At 36.1% G+C, this 22,985-nt stretch overlaps 1 protein-coding gene across 4 annotated transcripts in view; it reads left to right on the top strand.

Annotated features, from left to right (window-relative positions):
* Positions 1-22,985, top strand: part of UVRAG (UV radiation resistance associated) — a 298,599-nt gene that overhangs the window by 78,466 nt on the left and 197,148 nt on the right. For all 4 annotated transcript variants that reach the window (XM_032359467.1, XM_032359470.1, XM_032359468.1 and 1 more), the window contains one exon: positions 7,690-7,775. In XM_032359467.1, coding sequence (XP_032215358.1) covers positions 7,690-7,775 — 86 coding nt within the window. The remainder of the gene's footprint in view (positions 1-7,689; positions 7,776-22,985) is intronic.

Genomic DNA, 22,985 nt, shown 5'->3' with positions numbered 1-22,985 from the left:
AGATACAAACGAGCCATTTCTTTCCATTATAATCCTTCATCAGAGGTCTGTCAGGATCACACATGTGGTGAAGTTAGATGTCATTCAGAACAAGGCTCTTAGCATATTTTAAGAATGTTAATTGCTAAGTGGTGGCTGAAGCAGAAGGGTTTAATAATGTTCTTAAGTTGCCTTAAATGTACATGGACCCAGAATTTTAGAACTGGAAAGGTCTCAGAGATCAAGTATAGCATGGTCATTAAGAAAATGGGCTGTGGAGCCAGACTACATGGCTCTTCTACTTAATCCTCCTTGCGTCTCAGTTTCCTCACCTTTAAAGTGGGGATAATAATAGTCCCTGTTTCACAGGGTTGTGTGAAAAATATATTAACTCTTAGCATATGAACACTTAAATTGTTAATATTAACTTGGAAAAGAACACTGCCTGGTGTACTATAAACGCTCATAAATGTTACTCTTATGTGTATTCCTGTCATTTTTTGAAAATTGTTTTTATTACTAGTAGTTTCATCTCATTTTATAGTTAAAGAAACTGAATTCTAGAGGAGAGTTAAATTGTTTTTCTCACTTCCATGACAGGCAGAGTGGATTAATACCGAGGATCCTGGCTTTATTTGAATTCTTGCTATGATATATTGCTTTTAGTTGTATGTTAGTGGGTATGGATGATTTTTAAATAGAAAAAAGTGTGTCTGTCCGCATTCAGTTAGCCTGATGTTTTTGAGGTGCATCCGTGTGTAGCACGTGTTAATACTTCTTTCTTTCCTATGGCTAAGAAATACCCATTGTCTTGATATCATTTTGTTTAACAGTTAATCCATTGATGGATATTGGGGTTGTTTCTACCTTTTCGCTATTGTGAATAGTGTTGGTATGAGGATTTGTATACAAGTATCTGTTCGAGGACTTGTTTTCATTTCCTTTAGGTATATGCCTAGGAATGGATTGGCTAGGTCATATGATAATTCTGTGTTTGACTTTTTGAGGAATTGCCAAGCTTTTTTTTTTTTTTTTTTTAAACGGTGCCCAATGTTTTACATTCCCAGTGCCATTATAGGAGGGTTCTAATTTCTCTACATCCTTGCCAACACTTACTTTCTGTGGATTTTTTAAAAAATTTTGGGGTCCCTGGCTTGCTTATTCAGTAGAACATGTGACTCTTGATCTTGCAATGCCCACTTTGGGCATAGAGAGTAATTAAAAATTTAAAAAAAATTTGCTTGTTTATTTGTTTTTGCTTATCTTAGTGGATATGAATTAGTATCTTTTTTTTTTTAATTTTTTATTTTTTATAAACATATGTTTTTATCCCCAGGGGTACAGGTCTGTGAATCACCAGGTTTACACACTTCACAGCACTCACCAAAGCACATACCCTCCCCAGTGTCCATAATCCCACCCCCTTCTCCCAAACCCCCTCCCCCCAGCAACCCTCAGTTTGTTTTGTGAGATTAAGAGTCACTTATGGTTTGTCTCCCTCCCTGATATGAGGAAGTGGTGATGCAACATGAATTAGTATCTTATTGTGGTTTTGATTCACCTTTTTTTTTTTTTTTAAGATTTTACTTATTTATCTGACAGAGAGAGATCACAAGTAGGCAGAGAGGCAGGCAGAGAGAGGGGGGAAGTAGGCTCCCTATTGAGCAGAGAGCCTGATGCGGGGCTTGATTCCAAGACCCTGAGATCATGACCTGAGCTGAAGACAGAGGCTTAATCCACTGAGCCACCCAGGCGCCCTGATTCACCTTTTTCTAATGACTAATGATGTTGGGCATCTTTTCATGTGCTTCTGACTATTTGTGTATCTTTTTTTGGAGAAATGTCTCTGAGTCCTTTGCCCATTTTTTAAGTGGATTGTTTGTCATTTTATTGTTGAGTTGTTAGAGTTCTTTATATATTTTAGATGTGAAAGCTTTATCAGCTATATGATTTGCAAATATATTCTCCCATTTTGTGCATCATTTTTTAACTTTTTTATAGTATCCTTTGATGCACAAAGTTTTTAATTTTGATGAAGTCAAGTTTATTATTGTATTTGTTACTCATGCTTTTGGTGTCATACCTAAGAAGCCATTGGCAAATCTGAGGTTATATGGGTGTACCCTCATGCTTTCTTCAAATAGTTTTATAGTTTTAGCTCTTAGAGTTAGGCCTTTGGTCTGTTTTGAGGTAATTTTTATATACGGTATAAGGATGGATCCAAGTCATTCTTTTTGCCTATAGCTATCTAGTTGTTTCAGCATCATTTGTTGACAAGACTAGTATTTTTCTGGTGAGTACTCTTGGTACCTTTGTCTAACATCAGTTGATCACAGGTGTGTGAGTTTATCTGTAGATTACCAGTTCTGTTCCATTGATCTGTGGATCTACCTTCATGCCAGTACCTCCCTATACTGTTGCTTTGTACTGCGTCTTTGAAATCGGGAAGTGTGTGTCTTTCTAACTGGTGTATTATATGGATTTTCATTATTGAACCACCTTTATGTACCTTAGATAAATTCCACTGTTTCTAGTATATAATCCTTTTTAAAAAATTACTTTTAAATCATGGTGGGATATACATAATAACAAAATTTACCATCTTAACCATTTTAAGTGTACAGTTTAGTGGCATTCAGTATGTTCACATTGCTGTGCAGCCATCACCACCATCTGTCTCCAGAACTTTTTTTTATTTTGTAAAACTGAAAAACTACCCATTAGGCACTAACTCCCTGTATCCCCCTCCCCCAAGCTCCTGGCACTCGCCCTCCTACTTTCTGTTTCTACATATTTTCTGCTCTAGGTATACTATGTGAATGGAATCATACAGTATGCACACTGTATGTGCCTAGGAGTGGATTGGCTGGGTCATATGCTAATTCTCTGTTTGACTGTATGAGTAATTGCCGAACTTTTTTTTTTTTTTTTAAATAGTGGCCAAATAAGTCAGATACACTGACTTATTTTACTTAAAACATAAATCACCTCAAGGGTCATCTGTATTATAGCAGACTTTCGTTTCCTTTTTAAGGCTAAATGATATTTCATTGTATGAATAAAGCATGTTTTGTCTGTTCATCTGTTGATAGACATTGAGTTGCTTCTGCCCCTTGACTGTTGTGAATAATGCTCCTCTGAACATGGATGTCAAATGTCTTTCTGAGTCTTTGCTTTCAGTTCTTTTGGGTCTATACCTAGAAGTGAAATTGTTGGCCAGTAGTTTACGTTTTTTAATATGTGGCTGGATTAGCTTTGCTAGTATTTTGTTGAGGACTTTTGCATATATATATATATATATATATATATATTCATAAGGGATATTGATCTATAATTTTCATGTGATGTTACTGTCTGGCTTTGGTATCAGGGTAATGTTGGCATCATAGAATGAGGTAAGAAGGATTTCCTCCTCTTTCCTTTTTTTTGAGAAGACTTTGAGAAGGGTTGGTGCTCTTTTTTCTTTAAATGATTGGTAGAATTCACCAGATCATATGGCTCTGGGCTTTTCTTTGCTGGGAGTTTTATGATTACTTATTTCAGCTTCTTGTGCTATGACTTTATTAAATTAACATTTATTAGATGGAACACAGAATGCTGGTTGGTGAGCCATGGTTAGACAATAAACCACAAGAGAAATTGAAATAGAGAAGTTTTTAACTTACAGGTCCTAGAGGAATTATAAGGGCATGCATTTAAGGGACCCCAGAGGAAGATCAAGGCAATTGTAGAGAGAGGTAGGACCTGGAGTACAGTGCCTTTTTTAGGTCTATGGGTGGAGTGCTTTGGAGATTCTGGGCTATAGGTAGATTTGTCAGTTCAAACCAAAAGAATAGGGTTATGGTAAGCTCTACCAGGGCGTTTATCTAAGGGCGCTTAACGCATCATACAGGCACTGAGAACCGGGAGAGACCATTGATCACAAGTCCCATCATGAGTTCTTGTAAACAGACTTACAGTGCTTGTGTCTCTGTGGCGTCCTGTTTAGGACATGTGCTTCCCTGAGAGCTCTAGTTAGTTTACGGCCCTTGCAGGCCCCCTTGTCCAAACAAAATGGATGCTGAGGCAGTGGTATCAGTGAGTAGTTTAGCTAAGTAATGACTTGACTTGTCTCAACAACTTCTTGTAGGTCTCTTCAAATTTCCTATTTCTTCTTGAGTCATTTTGGGGCGTTTTTGTGTTTCCAGGAGTTTCTGTTTCATCTAGATTATCTGATTTATTGGCACACAACTGTTTATAACACTACAAGTGTTATACAACACTTTTTATTTCTGTAAGGTTAGTAGTAATGTTCCCATTTTTATTTCTGATTTTAGTGATTTGTGTCTTCTCTCACTTTTTTTCTTAGTCTAAGCTTGAGTTGTTGATCTTTTTAAAGAACTAACTTTTGGTTTGTTGATATTCTCTATTGTTTTTGTATTCTTTATTTCCTGGATCTCAGTTCTAATATTTATTAATTGTTCCCTTATTTTGGGCTTAGTTTGTTCTTTTTCTAGTTCCTAAAGGTGAATATTTAGGTTATTAATTTGAACTCTTTATTACTTCTTTTTTTTTTTTAATTTTTATTTTTATTTATTTATTTATTTTTTTATTACTTCTTTTTTAATGTAGATGCTTACAGCTGTAAATTTCCCTTAGCACTTTTTCACTGTATCACATATTATTTAATATGGTGTACTTTCAGTTTTTAAATAAAGATGTTATTTATTCATTTGTCAGAGTGAGAGAGAAAGAGCACAAGCAGGGGGAGCGGCAGGCATGGGGAGAAGCAGGCTCCCCACTGAGCAAGGAGCCCACTGTGGGACTTGATCCAGGAACTCTGGGATCATGACCTGAGCCATGACCTGAGCTGATGCTTAACTGACTGAGCCACCCAGGCGTCCTTGTACTTTCATTTTTATTCACCTCAAAGTATTTAATTTTCCTTGTGATTTGTTCTTTGACTCACTCTTTATTTAAGAGTGTGTTGTTCACTTTGTAGTTTGTGGATTTTCCAAATTTCGTTCTGTTACTGATTTCTAGTTTCATTCCATTAAAGTCAAATAATATACTTTGTATGATTTCAACTTTTAATAATTGATTGAGGTTTGGCGGTTGAACATATGGTCCAGCTTGGAGGATGTTCCATATGCACTGAGAAGAATGTTATGTATGGTTGTGTTAGGTGGAACATTCTATATACGTCTAGTAGGTCTAGTTGATTTATAGTATTATTCATGTCTTACATTCCTTGTTTATCTTTTATATGGTGCTTTCTTTTCTTTTATCTGTGCTTTCCATTGTTAGGTGGGAGTTGACATCTCTAGCTATTTCCCACTTTAGTTTTATCAGTTTTTTTTTTTAAATTTTATTTATTTATTTGACAGAGAGCACAAGTAGGCAGAGAGACAGGCAGAGAAAAAGGGGAGGAAGCAGGCTCCCTGCTGAGCAGAGATCCTGATGTGGGGCTCCATCCCAGGACCCTGAGATCATGACCTGAGCCAAAGGCAGAGGCTTAACCCACTGAGCTACCCAGGTGCCCCAGTTTTATCAGTTTTTGATTCATGTATTTTATTACATGTCATTAGGTGCATATATGTTTATAACCCTTTATATTATACAATGTCCTTCTTTGTCTCTTGTAATGTTTTTTGTCTTAAGTCTATTTGTCTGATATTAGTATAGCCACTCCAGCTCTCTTTTGGTCGCTGCTTACATGGAATAAATATCTTTCTGTCCTTTCAATTTCAGCTTATTTGTGTTTTTGTTTCTAAAGCATAACTCTTGTAGATAGCATTAAAACAAAATCTGTGTAGCTGATCTCTGCCTTTTAATTGAAGTGTTTAATCCATTTACACTTAATTAATTACAGAGACAGAAGGACTTCTGCTGTTTTTTTGTTTGTTTCTTTTATCTTTTTTGTTTTTTTATTCCTCCATTACTACCTTCTTTTGTGCTATATGTTTTCTCATGTGATATTTTGATTTCTTTGTCATTTCTCATACATACATTACAGTGTATCTTTTCATTAATTCTTAGTGGTTGCCCTCAGGATTACAATCAGCATCTTAATTTATAATCATACAGTTTAAATTAATACCAACTTAATTTTAATATTATACAAAAACTATTCTTCTGTATAGCTCTGTATCCCTACCTCTATGTTATTGTCACATTATATCTTTATAATTGTGTGCCTGTCAAGATAGATTTATGATTATATTATGTATTTTTCTAATTGATTTTTAAATGTTAAACCAATATTGTATTCTTAGACTAAATTCGGGCAATTATGATGTGTTGCTGTTTTATCTTTATAGTGTATTACTAGTTCAGTTTACTAATGTTTTGCTAAGGATTGCTTTGTCTGTGTTTATGAGGGATATTGGGGTGTATGTGTGTGTGTGTGTGTGTGTGTGTGTGTGATCTTTGTCAAGTTTTAACATCAGTAATGTTGATCTTACGAGTTGGAAATTGTTCTCTTTTCCTCTATTTTATTTTTGTGTTAAATTGATGTTATTTCTTAAATGTTTGATAGAATTTATCAGTGAAACCATCTGGACCTACACTGTTTTGTGGGAAGCTTTTCAATTATTTACTCACTTAAATAGATATAAGATTATTTAGACATTTTATTTCAATTTTGGCATGTTGGGTTTTTTCAAGGAGGGTGTCTGATGCATCTAAGCTGTCAAATATGTTACTGTAAAGTTGTTCATATTCTCTTAATAACCTTTTAATGTCTGTGGCAATGTAATTTATAAAAAATGCTTGTATTAGTAAGGTAGCAAACGTTTATATAGTACTTAGTTCATACTTTTCACTTTATAAGTAATGACTCTTCTGATTCCCACAGCAATTGGTGAGGTAGATAATGCTATCGTCTCTGTGTTCTAGATGAAAAAACAAACCAGAACTAAACTAAGAGAGTTAAGGTGCCTTGCTCAAGATCACAGAGCTGGTGTATTAAAGGCTTAAATTACAATCCACGTGGTCTGGGTCTAGAGTCTTTTTTTCTTGACTACTGTTTACTTTGCATTTCTTAAATGACAGATACCTGTTCTTTTCTTCTTATGGAATTTTGCTATTTTCTTTCTGGTGCTCTTCCCACCTTTATTTCACTGGTAGAAATATTTACTTCTGGTATTACTAATTAGGACTTGGAATGCCTTTCCCCATAAAAACATTATATATGATGGCTATACATGTTTGAAATATTGTTTTTTTTTTAAGGAACGTACTTATTTATTAGACAGAATGAGGGAGCAAGTGTTGGGGGGCAGAGGGTGAGAGAGAATCTCAGTCAGACTACCTGCTGAGTGAAGAGCTTGATGAGGTGCTCGGATCTCAGGACCCTGAGATCATCACCTGAGCCAAAATCAAGAGTTGGACACTTAACTGACTGAGCCATCCAGGTGCCCCTTGAAATATTATTTATAATACTCATCTTCAGTCACATCATATGTTAAAAAGCTTTCTGGGGCTTCCCCGGGAAGTTCACTACAATTTATAATGTAAAACAGGGTCTCTATGAAAATACTAGAAGATACTTATTTTAAATACACTTACTTAAAAGGTTAAACTTCAGTTATATGGAAATTTTACTTTTTGGAATCCCTTAATGATTTGAATTTACTGAGGCTAAGTCATAATTTTCAGAAGACAAACAATAAGATTAATTTTTACACATTCTGTTTTACTTTCATTAATTTGTTGATTAATGTCTTTCAGGGTTATTCAAATGCTCAGAAGAATATTCTTCTTCAGGTGGATCAGAACTGTGTTCGCAATTCTTATGATGTCTTCTCTTTGCTGCGGTAAGAAACTTCTTAGACCTCCTGCATTTTCTAAAGAATCTTCCTCATTTTGAGTTTGTGACATTTCTGTGTGAGAAAATGTATGGGAGCTTTAGAAGCTGTTATTCAGGCTTAACATTTTTTAGTGAGAGCTTCATAAATTTTGTAGCTACAGTGATTTAACTTTATCTCTTTCACAAAGCCTTTGGAACGCCATTTCCTTTCTCTGGACAGTGGGAGAGAATGATTGGAAGCCAATGATCTTAAAACAGGACATGAGCTGTTTCTGGTTTTCTGTACTGTAAAGAGCAGCAACCAGAGGTACAAAATTTAGGCTTATCAAAATCTTAACAACTACAGCATTACTAGAAAAGCCCTCCAATAGTCCCAGACATGGCTTAGAGTTTTGACCTGCTGTTCATCTTAAAAGAATCATGTTTGGCAAGGCAAAGGAGCTTTGCATGAATCTCATGCTCAGAGGCTTAACTAACTGCCTTACCTCTGTATTTTCATAATGTCTGGGCTTAATTTTGAAACATTTCTAAATTTGTTTTTAATTTTCGATGTGGTAGATCATCAAGGACATTTTCCCAAGAGACAGGCAACCAAAATAAATGCAATTCAAAATAAAGGTAACAGTGACACTCAGCCTCTGTTCACCCTACTCAGACAGATGGTTCATTGAAATTTGATTTTGGCAGTATTTTTCTAATGTTTACATAACACATCATAAATTTCAGACCATTAGACAACTTCAATATATCTACTAGAGGACGAGTCCAGAAGGATGGTTGGACTCTTGTCCAATTGGATGATTGTTTATTTTATAAACATTATGAAATGGACCTTTTCTTTGCAAATCTTGAATCTTATTATACTTGATGATAAAGTTTGGTCGCATGACCTGTGTAAATTGCTCTTAAGAGACCATCATTTCAACTAAAGTAACCACAGACATTTGATGGCTTTTGATTCTTATCTGAGCCGTACTTTCACTTTGACTTTTTAGGATATGTAAGAGAACGCACAGGACTTAGTAATTGGATGGTGGAGAGAAAAAGCAGGAGGTGTCAAAATATATAACTCGTATTTTTGAGTCTATTCAGTTTGAGACTACATTGAGTTTTAAATATTGCAAAGAGGAATGTACAGAAATAGTTTGAAATGTGAGTAAACCACTAATATTTCTTGACCTGTTTTCCTCATGAAATGAGGGTATGGATTTCACTATTTTAAGGGTATGTCCGAGTGTGAGATAATGTGATCTTATTAGCGAAATCAGTAGAATCAAAAGAAAAGGAAATATGAAGTCAGTGAAAAGAGGAGACCTGGGGAAAAATTGCATCATAGAATCTAAAGGAATAGAGATTCAAGCAGTGTTGAGTGCTCTGTGATGAGACAGGAAAATAAGGACTGAAGAAGTGCTGTAGGGTCTTGGGAAACAATGTGGTACAATAGAGAATGCTTTGGTTAACTTGACCCTGACTTCAATTGTCCCTGGTTTATCATAATTCATTTAATGTTTCTGATTCGTCCAAAAGGTAGAGGCAGTAATATTTTAAGTTTGTGTAACTTACGAGCATTTCTATAGTTACTGTCTTATACTCTTTGAAGTTTTTTGTGTTTAGACATCAGGGATCAGCCTTTGTCTTCAGTGTAGAAGCTGAGGCCAAGAGGCGTTACAGGATTTATCTGAGAGTACACAGCGAGTAAGGGCCAGACTGGAGGTTGGTGTGAAGTTTTCCTGCAAGCAGGTTTTGCAGATCCTTTTCAGAGTCTCACTTACCTTCCTAGATTGGTGTTTACAAGGTAGTTATAAGGTACACATAGCATAATGACAGAGAAAATTTCTGAGAACCACAGAGCCCTTCATAAATGCAAAATCATTGGGGGAATTTGGTAGTTAGTGCTCAATTTTTTAAACATTGATTCTTGCAATGATATGTCTCTTGGGGGTCTCATTTCTAGGTTGCTTTCCAGATTCCTCAGGTGTGTTAGCAGTTTGATTTGCCTTATTTATTAGCAGTGGCCTCATCATTAGCATTGCGTGTATCATTTATAGCTGGTAACATAGATGTACTCTTTTGAACCAGATCATGTGTCCATTTACCAACCAATTTACCAGAGCCCAGAGAGTTACTCTGGAACTAGAAACTTAATACTGTAGCCATCAACATTAATGAGTAACATGGAACTTCCTTTGATAATTCTCTTAGACATTAGTAAGGAGTAACCACCATCTATCTGTTTGCTAAATCAAAAGCTCTTCTTACCTTACAGTTCTTGGCATGGTTTATGCTTTCTGGTAAACTTAATTTTGTGCTGATCAATTTCATTCATTTTCCCTTCTTTAATTCAGGTAACATTGTACCTAGATGGGAGTAATTTTTAAAAATATACCTTTTTGGGCCTCCTGGGTGGCTCAGTGGGTTGGGCCTCTGCCTTCAGCTCGGGTCATGATCTCAGGGTCCTGGGATCAAGTCCCACATCGGTCTCTCTGCTCCGCAGGGAGCCTGCTTCCTCCTCTCTCTCTCTCTGCTTGCTTCTCTGTCCACTTGTGATCTCTCTCTGTCAAATAAATAAAATCTTTAAAAATATATATATATACCTTTTCTTTCCTTGATGCTTTTTTTGGTGTGTGAAATTGTTACTTCTTGATCTGTAATTTTATGTGAAAACATAGAGTCTGAATTCTTTAATATCACTTAACTTCACAAAATTCTCAGTGCCATTTGGAATCAGGACTAGAATCCTAGTCTCTTGAGTCTGTTTTTTGAAAGTATATTCTAGTTAGTAACTTTCACTGTGTTATTGTGCCACTAGGATGCATATTTCCTTCCACATTTTATAATGTGAATGTTACAGAAAAAATAAGAAATCTTGACTAAGGCAGGGATTTTGCAACACCTATGACCCAAGCATTAGAACCCCTTCAGGTGGATATGTTGTTTACCGTTTTTAAGAAAACAGTGACCTGAGGTTTTATTCAGATTTTTCTGCCTATAGTTAAAAGAATGTATTCTGATCAGTTTTACCAAAGTAATAGCGGGTCTTTCCAAATTTACATTCAGTGTTTGCAGTGGTAATTACATTTTGCTTCTTTAACCCTTGGAAATTCCTGGATTAAGAGTTAGTTTTCATGTAAGCAGACATTTAATTAGGAACCACTTTACTCCTTACATTTGACGCATTACCCTTGAATTAGGATGTTCACCACAAGGTGTCAATGTTGCTCTTTAACTGGCACTTAAAATTTTATTTATTTTATGGTTTTAAACTGAGAAAAGTTGGGTTATAAATTACAAGTGGGAATTTATTTTTAGAAGTTAATTTTTTTTTTTCTCTTTTAGCCCTTCTAGGTTAAGGAGTTTCAAGGCTTATTAGATAACTTTCTCCTTTTGGTTCTGATGATTTTATTTGATCCTATTGGTGATACAGGGCTATTGAAAGCTTAGAAAGAGAAGGAGTGACATGGTCGGGTGTGCAATTTAGATTTCTAACTGTGGGGACTGTGTGGAATCAGTGGGATGGAGCTGGAAGCAGGAGACATCTGTAATCCTAACTGTTCTCTGAGATTGAAAGATTACTTTTGATTTTTAAAAGGTCATTTTTTTCCCCTTTCATACTTCTTCAAAAAGATAGCTCTGCTATAGTGAGATTAAGTGAGAATAATTCAGGTTTTCTTCTAGGGCAGTTTTTATTGCCCCCTTCCCCTTCTTGACATGTCCTACTTTTGCCACATTGAAGAAGTGGAAATATGGTGGAGAATCATGGGCCCTCTGCCTAGGTTCCAGTCCTAACTAACACTGTCATGTCTTATACCCATAACTGGATGTAAGACTTTGGGCAGATTACTTTGTATGGCTCAAACTACTTTTGTGAAATAGCTATTATATTTATCTCAGAGGGGTGTTATGAGAAGTAAGGCAAAATATTTGAAGGATCCTAGGACAGCTACTGGCATATGGTAGACATTCAGTACATAATAGATTTTGTTTGCTTTTTTCCTTCCCCCATCGTAGAATTCATGTTTCTTTTTTTATGTTAGCATTAGTTTTTTCAATTTCCAGCCTCATTTCTCTTTCTTTTCTTGCCATTCTAGACTACCACCTCTGCTTTTTGCTTTACTTCTGTTAATCCTGAGCAATCATGATAAAATTATTTAATGGGTATATGTCTTTTCTCCCTAATGACATTGAGAACTTCTTGAAGAAAGAGATTATTTCATATGACTATATTTTTTCCTCTCTATCATCCTGACAATTGATGGTTATATTGGAATTCCCGTGGATGCTGTTGTGATCCTGGAGTCCCACATCCTGTAGACTAGATCCTACAACCCTTCTGCTTTACTCTTTCTCCCTGAGTACTCTCTTCCATTACCACAGCTTCACCCAACACAGCCACATATTAGTAACTCTCAAACCTATATGTCTAGGGGTGCCTGGGTGGCTCAGTAGGTTAAAGCCTCTGCCTTCGGCTCAGGTCATGATCCCAGGGTCCTGGGATTGAGCCCCACATCGGGCTCTCTGCTCAGCAGGGAGCCTGCTTCCTCCTCTCTCTGCCTGCCTCTCTGCCTACTTGTGATCTCTGTCTGTCAAATAAATAAATAAAATCTTAAAAAAAAAACAAACCTATATGTCTAGTGCCTTCCCTTTTGGATTTCTGATCTGTATTTTCCAGTGACGGTTAGACATTATTACTTTCATGTTATGTAGGAATCTCATCCCTAACATGTCCCGAGTTAGATTCGTTGGTGTTATTCCCCTCTTTCTTTTCTTTTCCCTGTATGTCTCATGTCCTATATGTCATCTTTTCAAGCACCCAAGTGAACATACCCTTCTTTGTTCTCATCTCTATTTTCTGCGACTATTTCTTGACCTCCTAACTGGTCTCCCTACTACCAGTTTTTCCTTCATGTAATTGATAGCTATTGTTTGTTGAGCAATTACTTTGTGCCAGGAGCTTTTCTTACTGCTTTACATTAGTTCTTCTAGTTTTCACAGCAGCTGTTTCTATCCTATTTACAGATGAGGAAGTTGAGGCACAGAGTAATTAAGTAGCTTAGACGAGGTCTCACAAGTAGTTCCTCTTAGACTGTATTCAAGTCCAGAAAGTCTAGCTCCTAAGCCTGTATTCTTAACCAGTATATTTTACTGCCTTCTGATCTTTTATATTGCTTTGGTACATTTTATCTGCTGCACTGCTGCCAGAGTAACCTTTTAAAAAATATATCTGTGTTGTCACTCATTGAGCCTACAGTCTTTGAGCCATCACATATAGGATGAAGCAAACACTCTTAATGTGATATTCAAAGGACATTGTTCTGAACACCCTATAGGGACTAGTGTCCTTACTTTAAGTCCTCCTACCACTGCCTGTGCAATTAATAGCTAGTATTAAATTGAGTACACACTGTGTTGTAATTAGCTCTTAATTTTCTGATTCTCTGTCCTCTCAGCGCCCCCAAACTGAGGGCTCCTTTAGGCAAGAGTCTTTGTTTATTGGTCTCTGTAGTAATCCTATCACAGTGCATATCATGTATATTAATCAGATAATAAATGGTCTTTTGATTTGATCAGACTGAACTAATCTTCAGGTTACAGAGGACTAGCATTTTGTTGTTCTAGTTAATTGGATTGCATCTGGCAAAATGAGGGTCATAAAAAATTTCTAGGCTGTTACTTAAGAAGTGTTGAAAGTATAATCAGATCTGTGAACCTTCAGCTGCCTCTTTTCTTTCTGCCACTGCCCTCCACATAACATCTGGTGAGATTTCAGGACTTTGTGACTTTTTAATCTTACTCCTTATGTGGATTTTTCTGGAAGAGCTTTATCTGGCTGTCTGGAGATAAACTGTTCCCACCTTCTGCTTTGATAGAAAATACTTTCTCCTTTAAAATTTCAATTTTAAAAGGGAAGTGCTTTACATCAAATACATTATTCTTCAGATAATGTGTAGAAAACAGATGGGATGATATATAAGGGCCTAACCTCTGTCCATATAAAGTTTGGATGTGATAATCAACTTTGAGTTACAGAGAGAGTAACCGAAAGGCTAACCCTGCCTGATGAGCTCTCTGTGGTAATTATGAGTGTAGAGAATATGCCTAAAATGCAGCTGTAAGCAAAAGAGGTCACAGAATTTATGTTCTAAAACTCATATATCTTGCCATCGTAGTGGCGACTAGGCTCTTACTTAGGGTCTCATGAGGGAGTGTGCTCATTTAAAAAAATGCTCTCATAAGTGTGAGGGTGTGCTCATTAAAAAAAAAAGTATATTTATTTATTTTAGGGAGAGAGAGCATGTGTTTGTGAGCAGGGAGGGGTGATGGGAATGGAGTTGCAAGGAGGGGAAGAGGGAATCTCAAGCAGGCTCTGCACTGAGCATGGAGTCCGATCTGGGGCTGGATCTCATGACCCTGAGATCTTGACCTGAGGCAAAACCAAGAGTTGAGTGCCTAACCGACTAAGCCACCCAGGTGCCCCTCTGTGCTCATTTTTAATAAATTAGAAGGGGAATTAAGAGGATTACTGTTAAAGTAGACAAACTGACAACAAAGAGAAGTGAAAGCTTGTTGGTAGTTTGTTCTGTTTGTGATTTACTGTTTGATTCTGGAGCATAATTGAGTGGTAAATCATATTAGCTACTGTCTTACCTTTAAAGTCACTGTGTTTGGGCTTGTAAATAGCACTGTTACTACTTCATGTAAAACGAGGGCAGAGAGAAATAGTCCAACTGTAAAGAGAGACAGGCTAAGTGAAAAAGCAGAGCTAGATTCCCTCTTCTCTGTGTAGTTGTCAGTCCTTCACAGGGCACATCTCCGTGGTGCAGTTTATAACTGAAGTTAATAATGAGAAGTACTGGGCACCTGGGTGGCTCAGTGGGTTAAGCCTCTGCCTTCTGCTCAGGTCATAGTTTCAGGGACCTGAGATTGAGCCTCTCATCAGGCTCCCCGTTCAGCAGGGAGCCTGCTCCCCCAACCTCTGCCTGCCTCTCTGCCTCTTTGTGATCTCTCTCTCTCTCTCTGTCAAATAAATAAATAAAAATCTTAAAAAAAAAAAAAAAAAAGAAGTACCAAGTGAACCGTGTTAGTTTTAGCTAATGCTATCTCTGTGTAACAGATGAGGAAACTGAGGCACAGAAAGGTGACATGACTTGCCCAGCACCACAGTACAAGTTGGTGTCAAAGCAGGTTTGAATAAAGGTATAAAGGTCTGCTGGGCTCGGGTTATGTGCTTTTCTCCATCATGCCACGTTGATGCCAAAACATCAGTAGAATAAAAAGGTGTGATTATTTGAGCCTGGGTCAGAGAACAGGGGCACGTGAAAGTTCTAGAAAGGTTTACAATCAAAATTTAAAAGGAAAAAGTTTTGGTATTTACTTTAAGTTTTGGTTAAACAAAGACAGTATTTATGTGTAAGAGCACATTTTATTCTTAGTCATCATTCTCTCCCCATGTACACACAAATATGTTTACATGCACATAAATACACTTAAACATACATATATTTAGAAAAATAGAATTTTAACAAAATATGGAAGTTATTTTAGGTGCAGTTAAAAAATTTTTTTTATTATGTTCAGTTAGCCACTGTATAGTACACCATTAATTTTTGATGTAGTGTTCAAAGGTACAGTTTTTTTCCCCCATCTTTTTACATTTTAATTTTTCTTCTTCCTTAAGCCTTTCTCCCCCACTTCACTGTCAAAAAAGCACAAGCCACAGCTTGAATGTTTGTCATCCTTCTTCCCCTCATCCATATGTTAAAACTCAATCCCCAGTGTGATGGCATTTGGAGTTGGGGTTGTGGGGTCTGAGCTCAGGATGGGGATTAGTGTCCCTATAGAAGAGGCCCTAGGGAAATCCCTGCCGCTTCACCTCCTGTGTTTATAGTGAAAAGACTGTGAACCAGGAAGCAGGCTCTCACCCAACCTGGTACCTTGATATTGGACTTCTCAGCCTCTAGAACTGTAAGAAATAAATTTCTGTTTATGACCCACCCAGTCCATAGTATTTTATTATAGCAGGCTGAACTAAGATAGCTCCCAAACACAAAACACATGTCCACATGATCCATAGTCACTAATTCACCCATGTTAATAATTTAATGTGTATCTGTCTCTATTTTTTCCCCATGGTCTTTATGCATATGTCATAGATTTTAGTATAGACACATAAACATATATATGTATGTGCGTTAAGAGGTTTAATTGCTGTTTTACAAAATTGGAGTGGATATTATATATCTGACTCTACATACTATTTTTCTTTCCTTTTTTAAAATTTATTGTATACTATATGGTATTTTATTACATCGATTCTTTGGCTTCCATGTGGTAACCTTTCAAAAACTTTTTAGAGCAATTTCTTAAAACCACTTATTGCCTTTAGTTCTAATAGAATCTCACAGAGCTCTGCACCATACATATTATTTTTCTTGTTCAATATTCCCTGTATAGATCTCTCTCTCTTTTTTAAGGATTTATTTATTTATTTTTAGACAGAGAGAGCATGAGCAGGAGGGGCAGAGAGAGAGGGAGAGAGAATCTCAAGCAGACTCCTCACTGAGCACAAAGCCCAACATGGGGCTCAGCTTCACGACCCTGAGTTCATGATCTGAGCCCAAACTGAGACTTGGATGCTTAACTGACTGAGCCACCCAGGTGGCCCTGTACAGATCTCTTCAGTTCATTCTTTTATTGGTTTCATGATAGTCCATGATAGGAGTGTACCATGTTTTTAACTATTACCCTCTTGCTAAGTGTTTAATATTTACTCAGGGTCTAATTTTTTTGTTTGTTTTGCCACTATGCATAATATTGCAGTAAATTTTATATATAAATACATGTCTTTATATTTATGATGTATTTACTTACATGGATTAAATTTCCAGAAGATTTAATTAATTAATTAGAGAGAGATAGCAAGGGGAAGAGTCAAGGGAGGGGGAAGTAGAGAATCCCAAGAAGGTTCCACAGCCAGTGCAGAGCCAGATAAGGGGCTTGATCCTACCACCCAGAGATCATGACCTGAGCCCAAGGCAAGAGTCAGACACTTAATAGACTGAGCCACGCAGGAGCCCCCAAGAGTGGCATTTCTGAGTCAAAGGGCATATATGTTTTTCAATATAAAGAGACGTTAGATTGTTTTCCCAAAGAATACAAATAATGTGTGGCATTATTCCTTATCTTGAACGCCTGCTCGCAACAGGAAATCATTTTTTGGTGATTTTTATTGAATTTCCTTAGCCTCACTGTAAGCGCTTAGTCTGAGCTACAAGTGACAGTGAACATCTTTTCTTGAGTTTGTTAGCTGGTTAGCATATTCTTCTGTGATTTTGCCTATTCATATAATGAACCTGTTTTTTTTATTGAGTTGCTTGCATTTTTTTCATAAAATTTTAAGAGTTCTTGGTATTTTTTTTCCAAATCTATGAAATTACATCTTGTCTTGGAATGCTTTCCATAAAAGTTTGTTTGTTATATAATTCCACCTTTTCTTGTATATCTTCTGAGTACTCAGACTTGGCTGAAGTCTCTCCTATACTTTGGTTTTGCATCTATTTTATATATTTTTTTGAGATTTATATCTTCCTTTTTAGATGAAATCTTTAATACAACTTGGAATTATTCTTAAATAGGTTATGTAGATATCCCATGTATTGTGAGGTAGATTAATTTTCTTGACAGATGAATATCCAGTTGTGCCACTACCCTTCTTTTTCCACTAAATTTAAATACCTAACCCTTGTCATATATTAAAAGGTCATATATACTGGATCCATTTCTGGATTCTCTTTTTGGTTGTGATATTTTTTTCTATTCCTTTGGTGGTTTCAGATTGATCTAATTAGGGTAGGTTATTATTATTTTTTTTAATGTGTTCTATCAAGTAAGGCAAATCCACCTCTTGCTACTCTTCTTTTTCATAACTGTTTTTGGCTATTCTCAGAACTTTATTCTTCCATGTGAACTTTAATGTTATTTGTTCCTATTCTTTAAAAAAAAAAAAGCTTCATTGAAATTCTACTGGGGATTTTTGTATTCATTGGCTTCTTTTATTTTAGAAGCTGTCATTTTTATGATATTAGTATTCCCATCCAAGCATGATTGGATGTCTTACATATTGTTAAATTTTATTTTATTCCTTCAATAAGATTCTTTGATAATACAGTTTTCTACATATGGTCGTGTGCCCTTTCATTAAGTTTGTTTTTAAGTATGTTATAGTTTTTACACTGTTGTCTAAAATATATTTCCCATTTCCATTGCTTCCCAGGGAAAAGCTATAATTTTAAGAAAATCTTCTATTCAGTATCTATATCAAATCATTTTTCTTATTACTATTTTTTTTAAGGAAATCCCTCTTGGTTTTCTTGGCAGACACTCATTATCATCAATAAAAGGATGGGTTTATTTGTTCTTTTGAGTGTTTATAGTGATTTCTACTCTTATTATGTACACTAAACCTTCTAGAACTAGCAAAATAATGTTGAAAAATAATGGGAATAGTGAGCATGCTAGTCCAGTTGTTGTTTTAATTGAAAGTGTCCAATATTTTGCTGTACAGAATATTTTGGAAAATATCTTAAATAATTCTTCCTATTTAACGTTTTTATTAGGAATGGATGCTGAGTTTTTGGCAATGCCTTTCCATGCTTATTAACATTGTATGTTTTTCTTTAATTTATAGTTGTAATAAAGTATGTAGATTTCCTGATACTGCATTACTACTTAGTTATAGGTCATTCGTTGGCTCCTTACTATAAGTGAGGTTGGTATATAGTATTCCTAGTATGTAGCTGTTTCTTATGGGGAAGTGGGGCTGAGTAGGTAACCATTTTTCCTTAGATCTAAAAATGAATTGGGAAGCTTTTCATCTCTTCTATGACTCTAATCTGTAAAATGATGCATTCTGTAGACCCTAATCTATAAAATGAGGCAACCTTATTGGGCTGTTTGGAGGATTAAATGAATTAAGATGATGTCCTTAGTATAGTGCCCGAGTATAGTTAGCACTATATAGGTTACGTAGTAGCAGCAGGAGCCAAAACACATGAAATAATTTTGGAAATTTTCAGTTCTTAAATGTTTGTTAGAATTTAGCTATTAAATCATCTGGTTGCCTTTTATAATGCTAAATCTTACTCTACTACCTGCTAAGCTATTTGCTCTGTCCATTTTTTCCTATTTCATGGTTTATTCTTGTCAATTAATTTTTGCTAAGAAACCATCTATTTCCTTTAGTTTTTTAAATTTATTGCTGAAATGGCATATATATTTTTATTTTATAATTCACTTGATCATTTTAATAATTTATGGCACATTTTCTAATTAAGTCCAGAAACCACTCTAGTACTTCATTTAGAAATATTCTTGGACAGGGTGCTTTCTGATGTTGAAGAATTCTTCTATCATATGAGCTAAAACAAACTATTTGAGATATTTTCCTTTAAAATGTTAGAATAAGAATGGAGAACTTAAACTACACAAGCTTAGGGGATTTAGATCTAGTTTATAATATTGTTCCCAGTGTATAACACAAACCTGACTTAGAGTGTATTCGTAGTATTTGTTAAATGAAAAAATGGTTAAATTAATAAATAATAGATGAAATACAATCTTGTCGGATAATAACTGAACAACAGGTAGTCTTTGGGAGGAACTTTTTAAGTGATAGATTGAATTTTTTATTTTTATTTTTAAATTATTTTTATTTTTTTAAGTAGCCTCCATCCTCAGTGTGGTACTCAATATGGGCTTTAACTCACAACTCTGAGATCAGAACCTGAGCTGAGATCAGGTGTCAGACATTTAACTGACTGAGCCACCCAGCCACCTCTAAAATGATAGATTTTTAATCACGTTTTCAAAGGTGATACTAACCTTGGATTTGTTCTTTCCTGATTATAGTATACTTTTAATATAAAATATCTAAGTACTTAATTTTGGACAGAGCATTTGCTAATGAAAGTCATGGAAAACCATCATATGGTAAGGTAAGTTAACTCCTGTTTATTAAATGAGTTAACCGATAGATCTGATTGTGTTTAGGACCTTTTCTAGGCTAAGTCTATTTTCTTTAGTGTACTGAATGTTCAACAGAGAGTGGGAACATAGTGGATAAATTAAATGGGCCTTCTCTAAAACGGTGTTCAGAATTCCTGGCTTGGAGCAATAATTAATTTTTAAATGTTGTTGGAATGATTAAAGAAGTGTATAAAATCACTGTAAAGAGGCAAAGAGCATCCTTTGAGGGCAAGTAAGTATATGAGTAGTCTTCTGCCTGAGAGATGTTCTCTGTCCCTGCCCCTGTCTTTCAATTCTGGCTTAAATTCACAGGGCTACTTTATTAAGACTGCTTTGTTTAAGATGTCACTGCAAATGATGTCTTTACCATCACACCCCACATGGCTGCCTTGTAACTTCACATTCAGGCTGGTGCCAGGCATGTTCCAAGGCAGCTTTCCAAGGTTTAGTGATTTCACCCTGATGTCTCTGCCAATAAAAACAACCAGTTACCATTAAACACATACCCCACCCATAACTGGATTTTTACATGCTGTTTTATTAAGAGAACTTATCAGAGATTTTAGGAGAATTAATACATTATGCTTATCAGGATGTCACCTGGCCCTTGAACTAAACTTTATTGTAAGAGTGGGACATTTTACCTTGGAAGAGAATCTGAAACTCAACATGTTTATCTGTTGAGGAGTGTGGACTTTGTAATAATAATAGCCTCATTCCAGTAGTTCATTCTGTATGACTGGAAGTACTTTATTAACAAAAGCAGCCAGATTCTTACTTTGTAGACTTCTATTCTACTAGGACAGATTAACAGCTACAGCAACCAAGGGGTCTTAGGTTCATGGAGAAATTAGTAATTTCTAAATATTTTGTTGGTATTGCAGGAATAAATCAGAATCCTGTCTCTTTGTGTGCCTGCACAGATGGTAGGGAAGGAAAATAATATCTGAGTATCTGAAACATGAAAGACAATTAAATGCTAAAAACTTTGCATATATATTTTTATAATAATCACAATCGCCTTGATACTATTATAATTCTATTTTACTGGGAAGCAAACTGCAACTTGGAAAAATTGAGCTAGTATCTTTTCAGAGTCCAGATATGTCCAATGGCAAACGCCTTTCTAATATATTTCTCCATCTCATGGAAGAATTCCCTGTGACATTTCTTTTTCAAAACTGCCTAACAGTACTCATACCCCTTCCATTAAAATTGCCTTGGTGGTAAACCTGACTGTAAAACGGGCCAGGCATTTCTTAAAGTCTTGTGGTCCTTGCACAATGGAGGCTTTCATAATAGCCTTTCCCAGAGCCATCTAAAGTATGCTTAGCATACTCCTTTGCTGGAAGTGGTTAGCTAAAGTCTATATAGGTTTGCCTTTGAAGAGTGTCTCTATAATTCTTTGACCACATAGTTCCCTTTACTTCTTTTCACTTGATGTGGTAAGCATAAAGTGATTAGACAATGGTTTTTCCTTAGTTGGCATCCCTCTCTGTTTTCAAGCTCCCATCTCTTAAATTCTGACTCTGCAAGAAGCACACTGATATCATGGAGGTGCAATGAGTTTTCCCACATTAGCACTGATTTTTTCCATCTCAAAGATTCCTTGATTCTAGTAACAGAGTCAGATATGAACCTTGGAGTACAACTAGCTTTAAACAGTTTATGGGGAGATTTAAACATCTGGAGATTTAAATTTATGGAAAACTTAATGTAAGCCAAGAAATGGCATCAACAACTTTTAGAAAGGAGCTAAGATGGTCTTATGTTGCATTAATTAAAATACAGTGTCCATGTCAAATCTTCATGGACTTTATGTTCACTAAATCATATTTGGAATGTTCTGTTTAGTTTGAGTCCCTGTTTACTTTGACAAGAAGATCCAGGGGTGATGTCAAGGGTGATGGGGGGTTTTAAAACAGTCATATGAAAACTAGTTCAGAATAGAAGATATTTTATTTTATTTATTGAGAATGTGCATGCATGTGAGCAGGGGCAGAAGGAGGAGAAGGGGAGAGAGAATCCCAAGCAGACTCTATGCCCAGCATGGAGCTCGACACAGGACTTGATCTCATGACCCTGAAATCATGACCTGAGCCGAAATCAAGAGTTGGATGCCTAACGAACTGAGCCACCCAGTGACCCTAGGAATAGAAGATAATTAGCTTAGAAAAGTGAAGATTTGGGGAATATAGTCACTACCTTAGAAATAATTTGATGAGCAGTTATTTGGGTAATAATAATAAAATAGACATATTTGTTGAACATGGACTGTCAGGTAAAGCCTTCATATACTTTATCTCATTTAATCCTCAAAACAAATTTATGTGATTGATGTTATTGTTATCCCTCTTTTGGTAATGAGGAAACAGATCCAGAAAGGGAAATTGACTTGAATAAGGTTGGATTGTGAAAGAGTCAGAAAGAAAATTTCCTATCCTTTCTCACATGCTGGCACCCACATTTTATAGAATAAGTATGTAGGTATACTTTTCCTGTGGGTAAAATAATGATAATGCTAAGGGGGATCTAGAGTAATGAGGATGGTAGGATGATTTATTTTATTCTTTTAATATTTATTTGAGAGAGAGAGTGTGTATGTGCACGTGTGCCAGTGGGGGAGGGGCAGAGGGAGAGAATCTTCAGGCAGACACCCTGTTGAGTGCGGAGCCTGACAGGGACTCAGTCCCAGGACCCATAAGATTACCATCTGAGCTGAAACCAAGAGTTAGATGTTCAACTGACTGAGCCACCCAGACACCCCAGGATGAATTATTTTAGATAGTGATCAGGGAAGACCTCACTGAGAAGAAAATATTTGAGCAAAGCCTAGGGAAAGAGTAGGCAGCAACCTGTGTGGGTATCTGTAGGAAGAACATTCTAGAGAGCACTATTAGTAGGTATAAAAGCCCTGAGGTGGGAGAGAGCTTGGTTTATTGCAAGAGCAGCTAAGGAGTTAGTCTAGTTTGAGCATAGTGAGCAAAGTTGGCAAAAGCCAGACTGTGTAGAGTTCTAGATTTTTCCCAAGTGGGATGGGAAGATATTGGATGATTTTGAGCAAGGGAGTTATGGGATCTCATTTTTATTTAAAGACAACGACTCTAGCCTGGAGAAGAGACTGGAGGAAGGGAGAGTGGCAGGAGAGAGATTCATTGAGAGACTTGTTTCCAAGTAAGAGATGGGAGTGACTGAG

Source organism: Mustela erminea, chromosome 9, assembly GCF_009829155.1.
Source record: "Mustela erminea isolate mMusErm1 chromosome 9, mMusErm1.Pri, whole genome shotgun sequence".
NCBI classification, from domain to species: domain Eukaryota; kingdom Metazoa; phylum Chordata; class Mammalia; order Carnivora; family Mustelidae; genus Mustela; species Mustela erminea.
The sequence above is the reverse complement of the archived record's forward strand: the minus strand, read 5'-3'. Positions and strand labels throughout refer to the sequence as shown.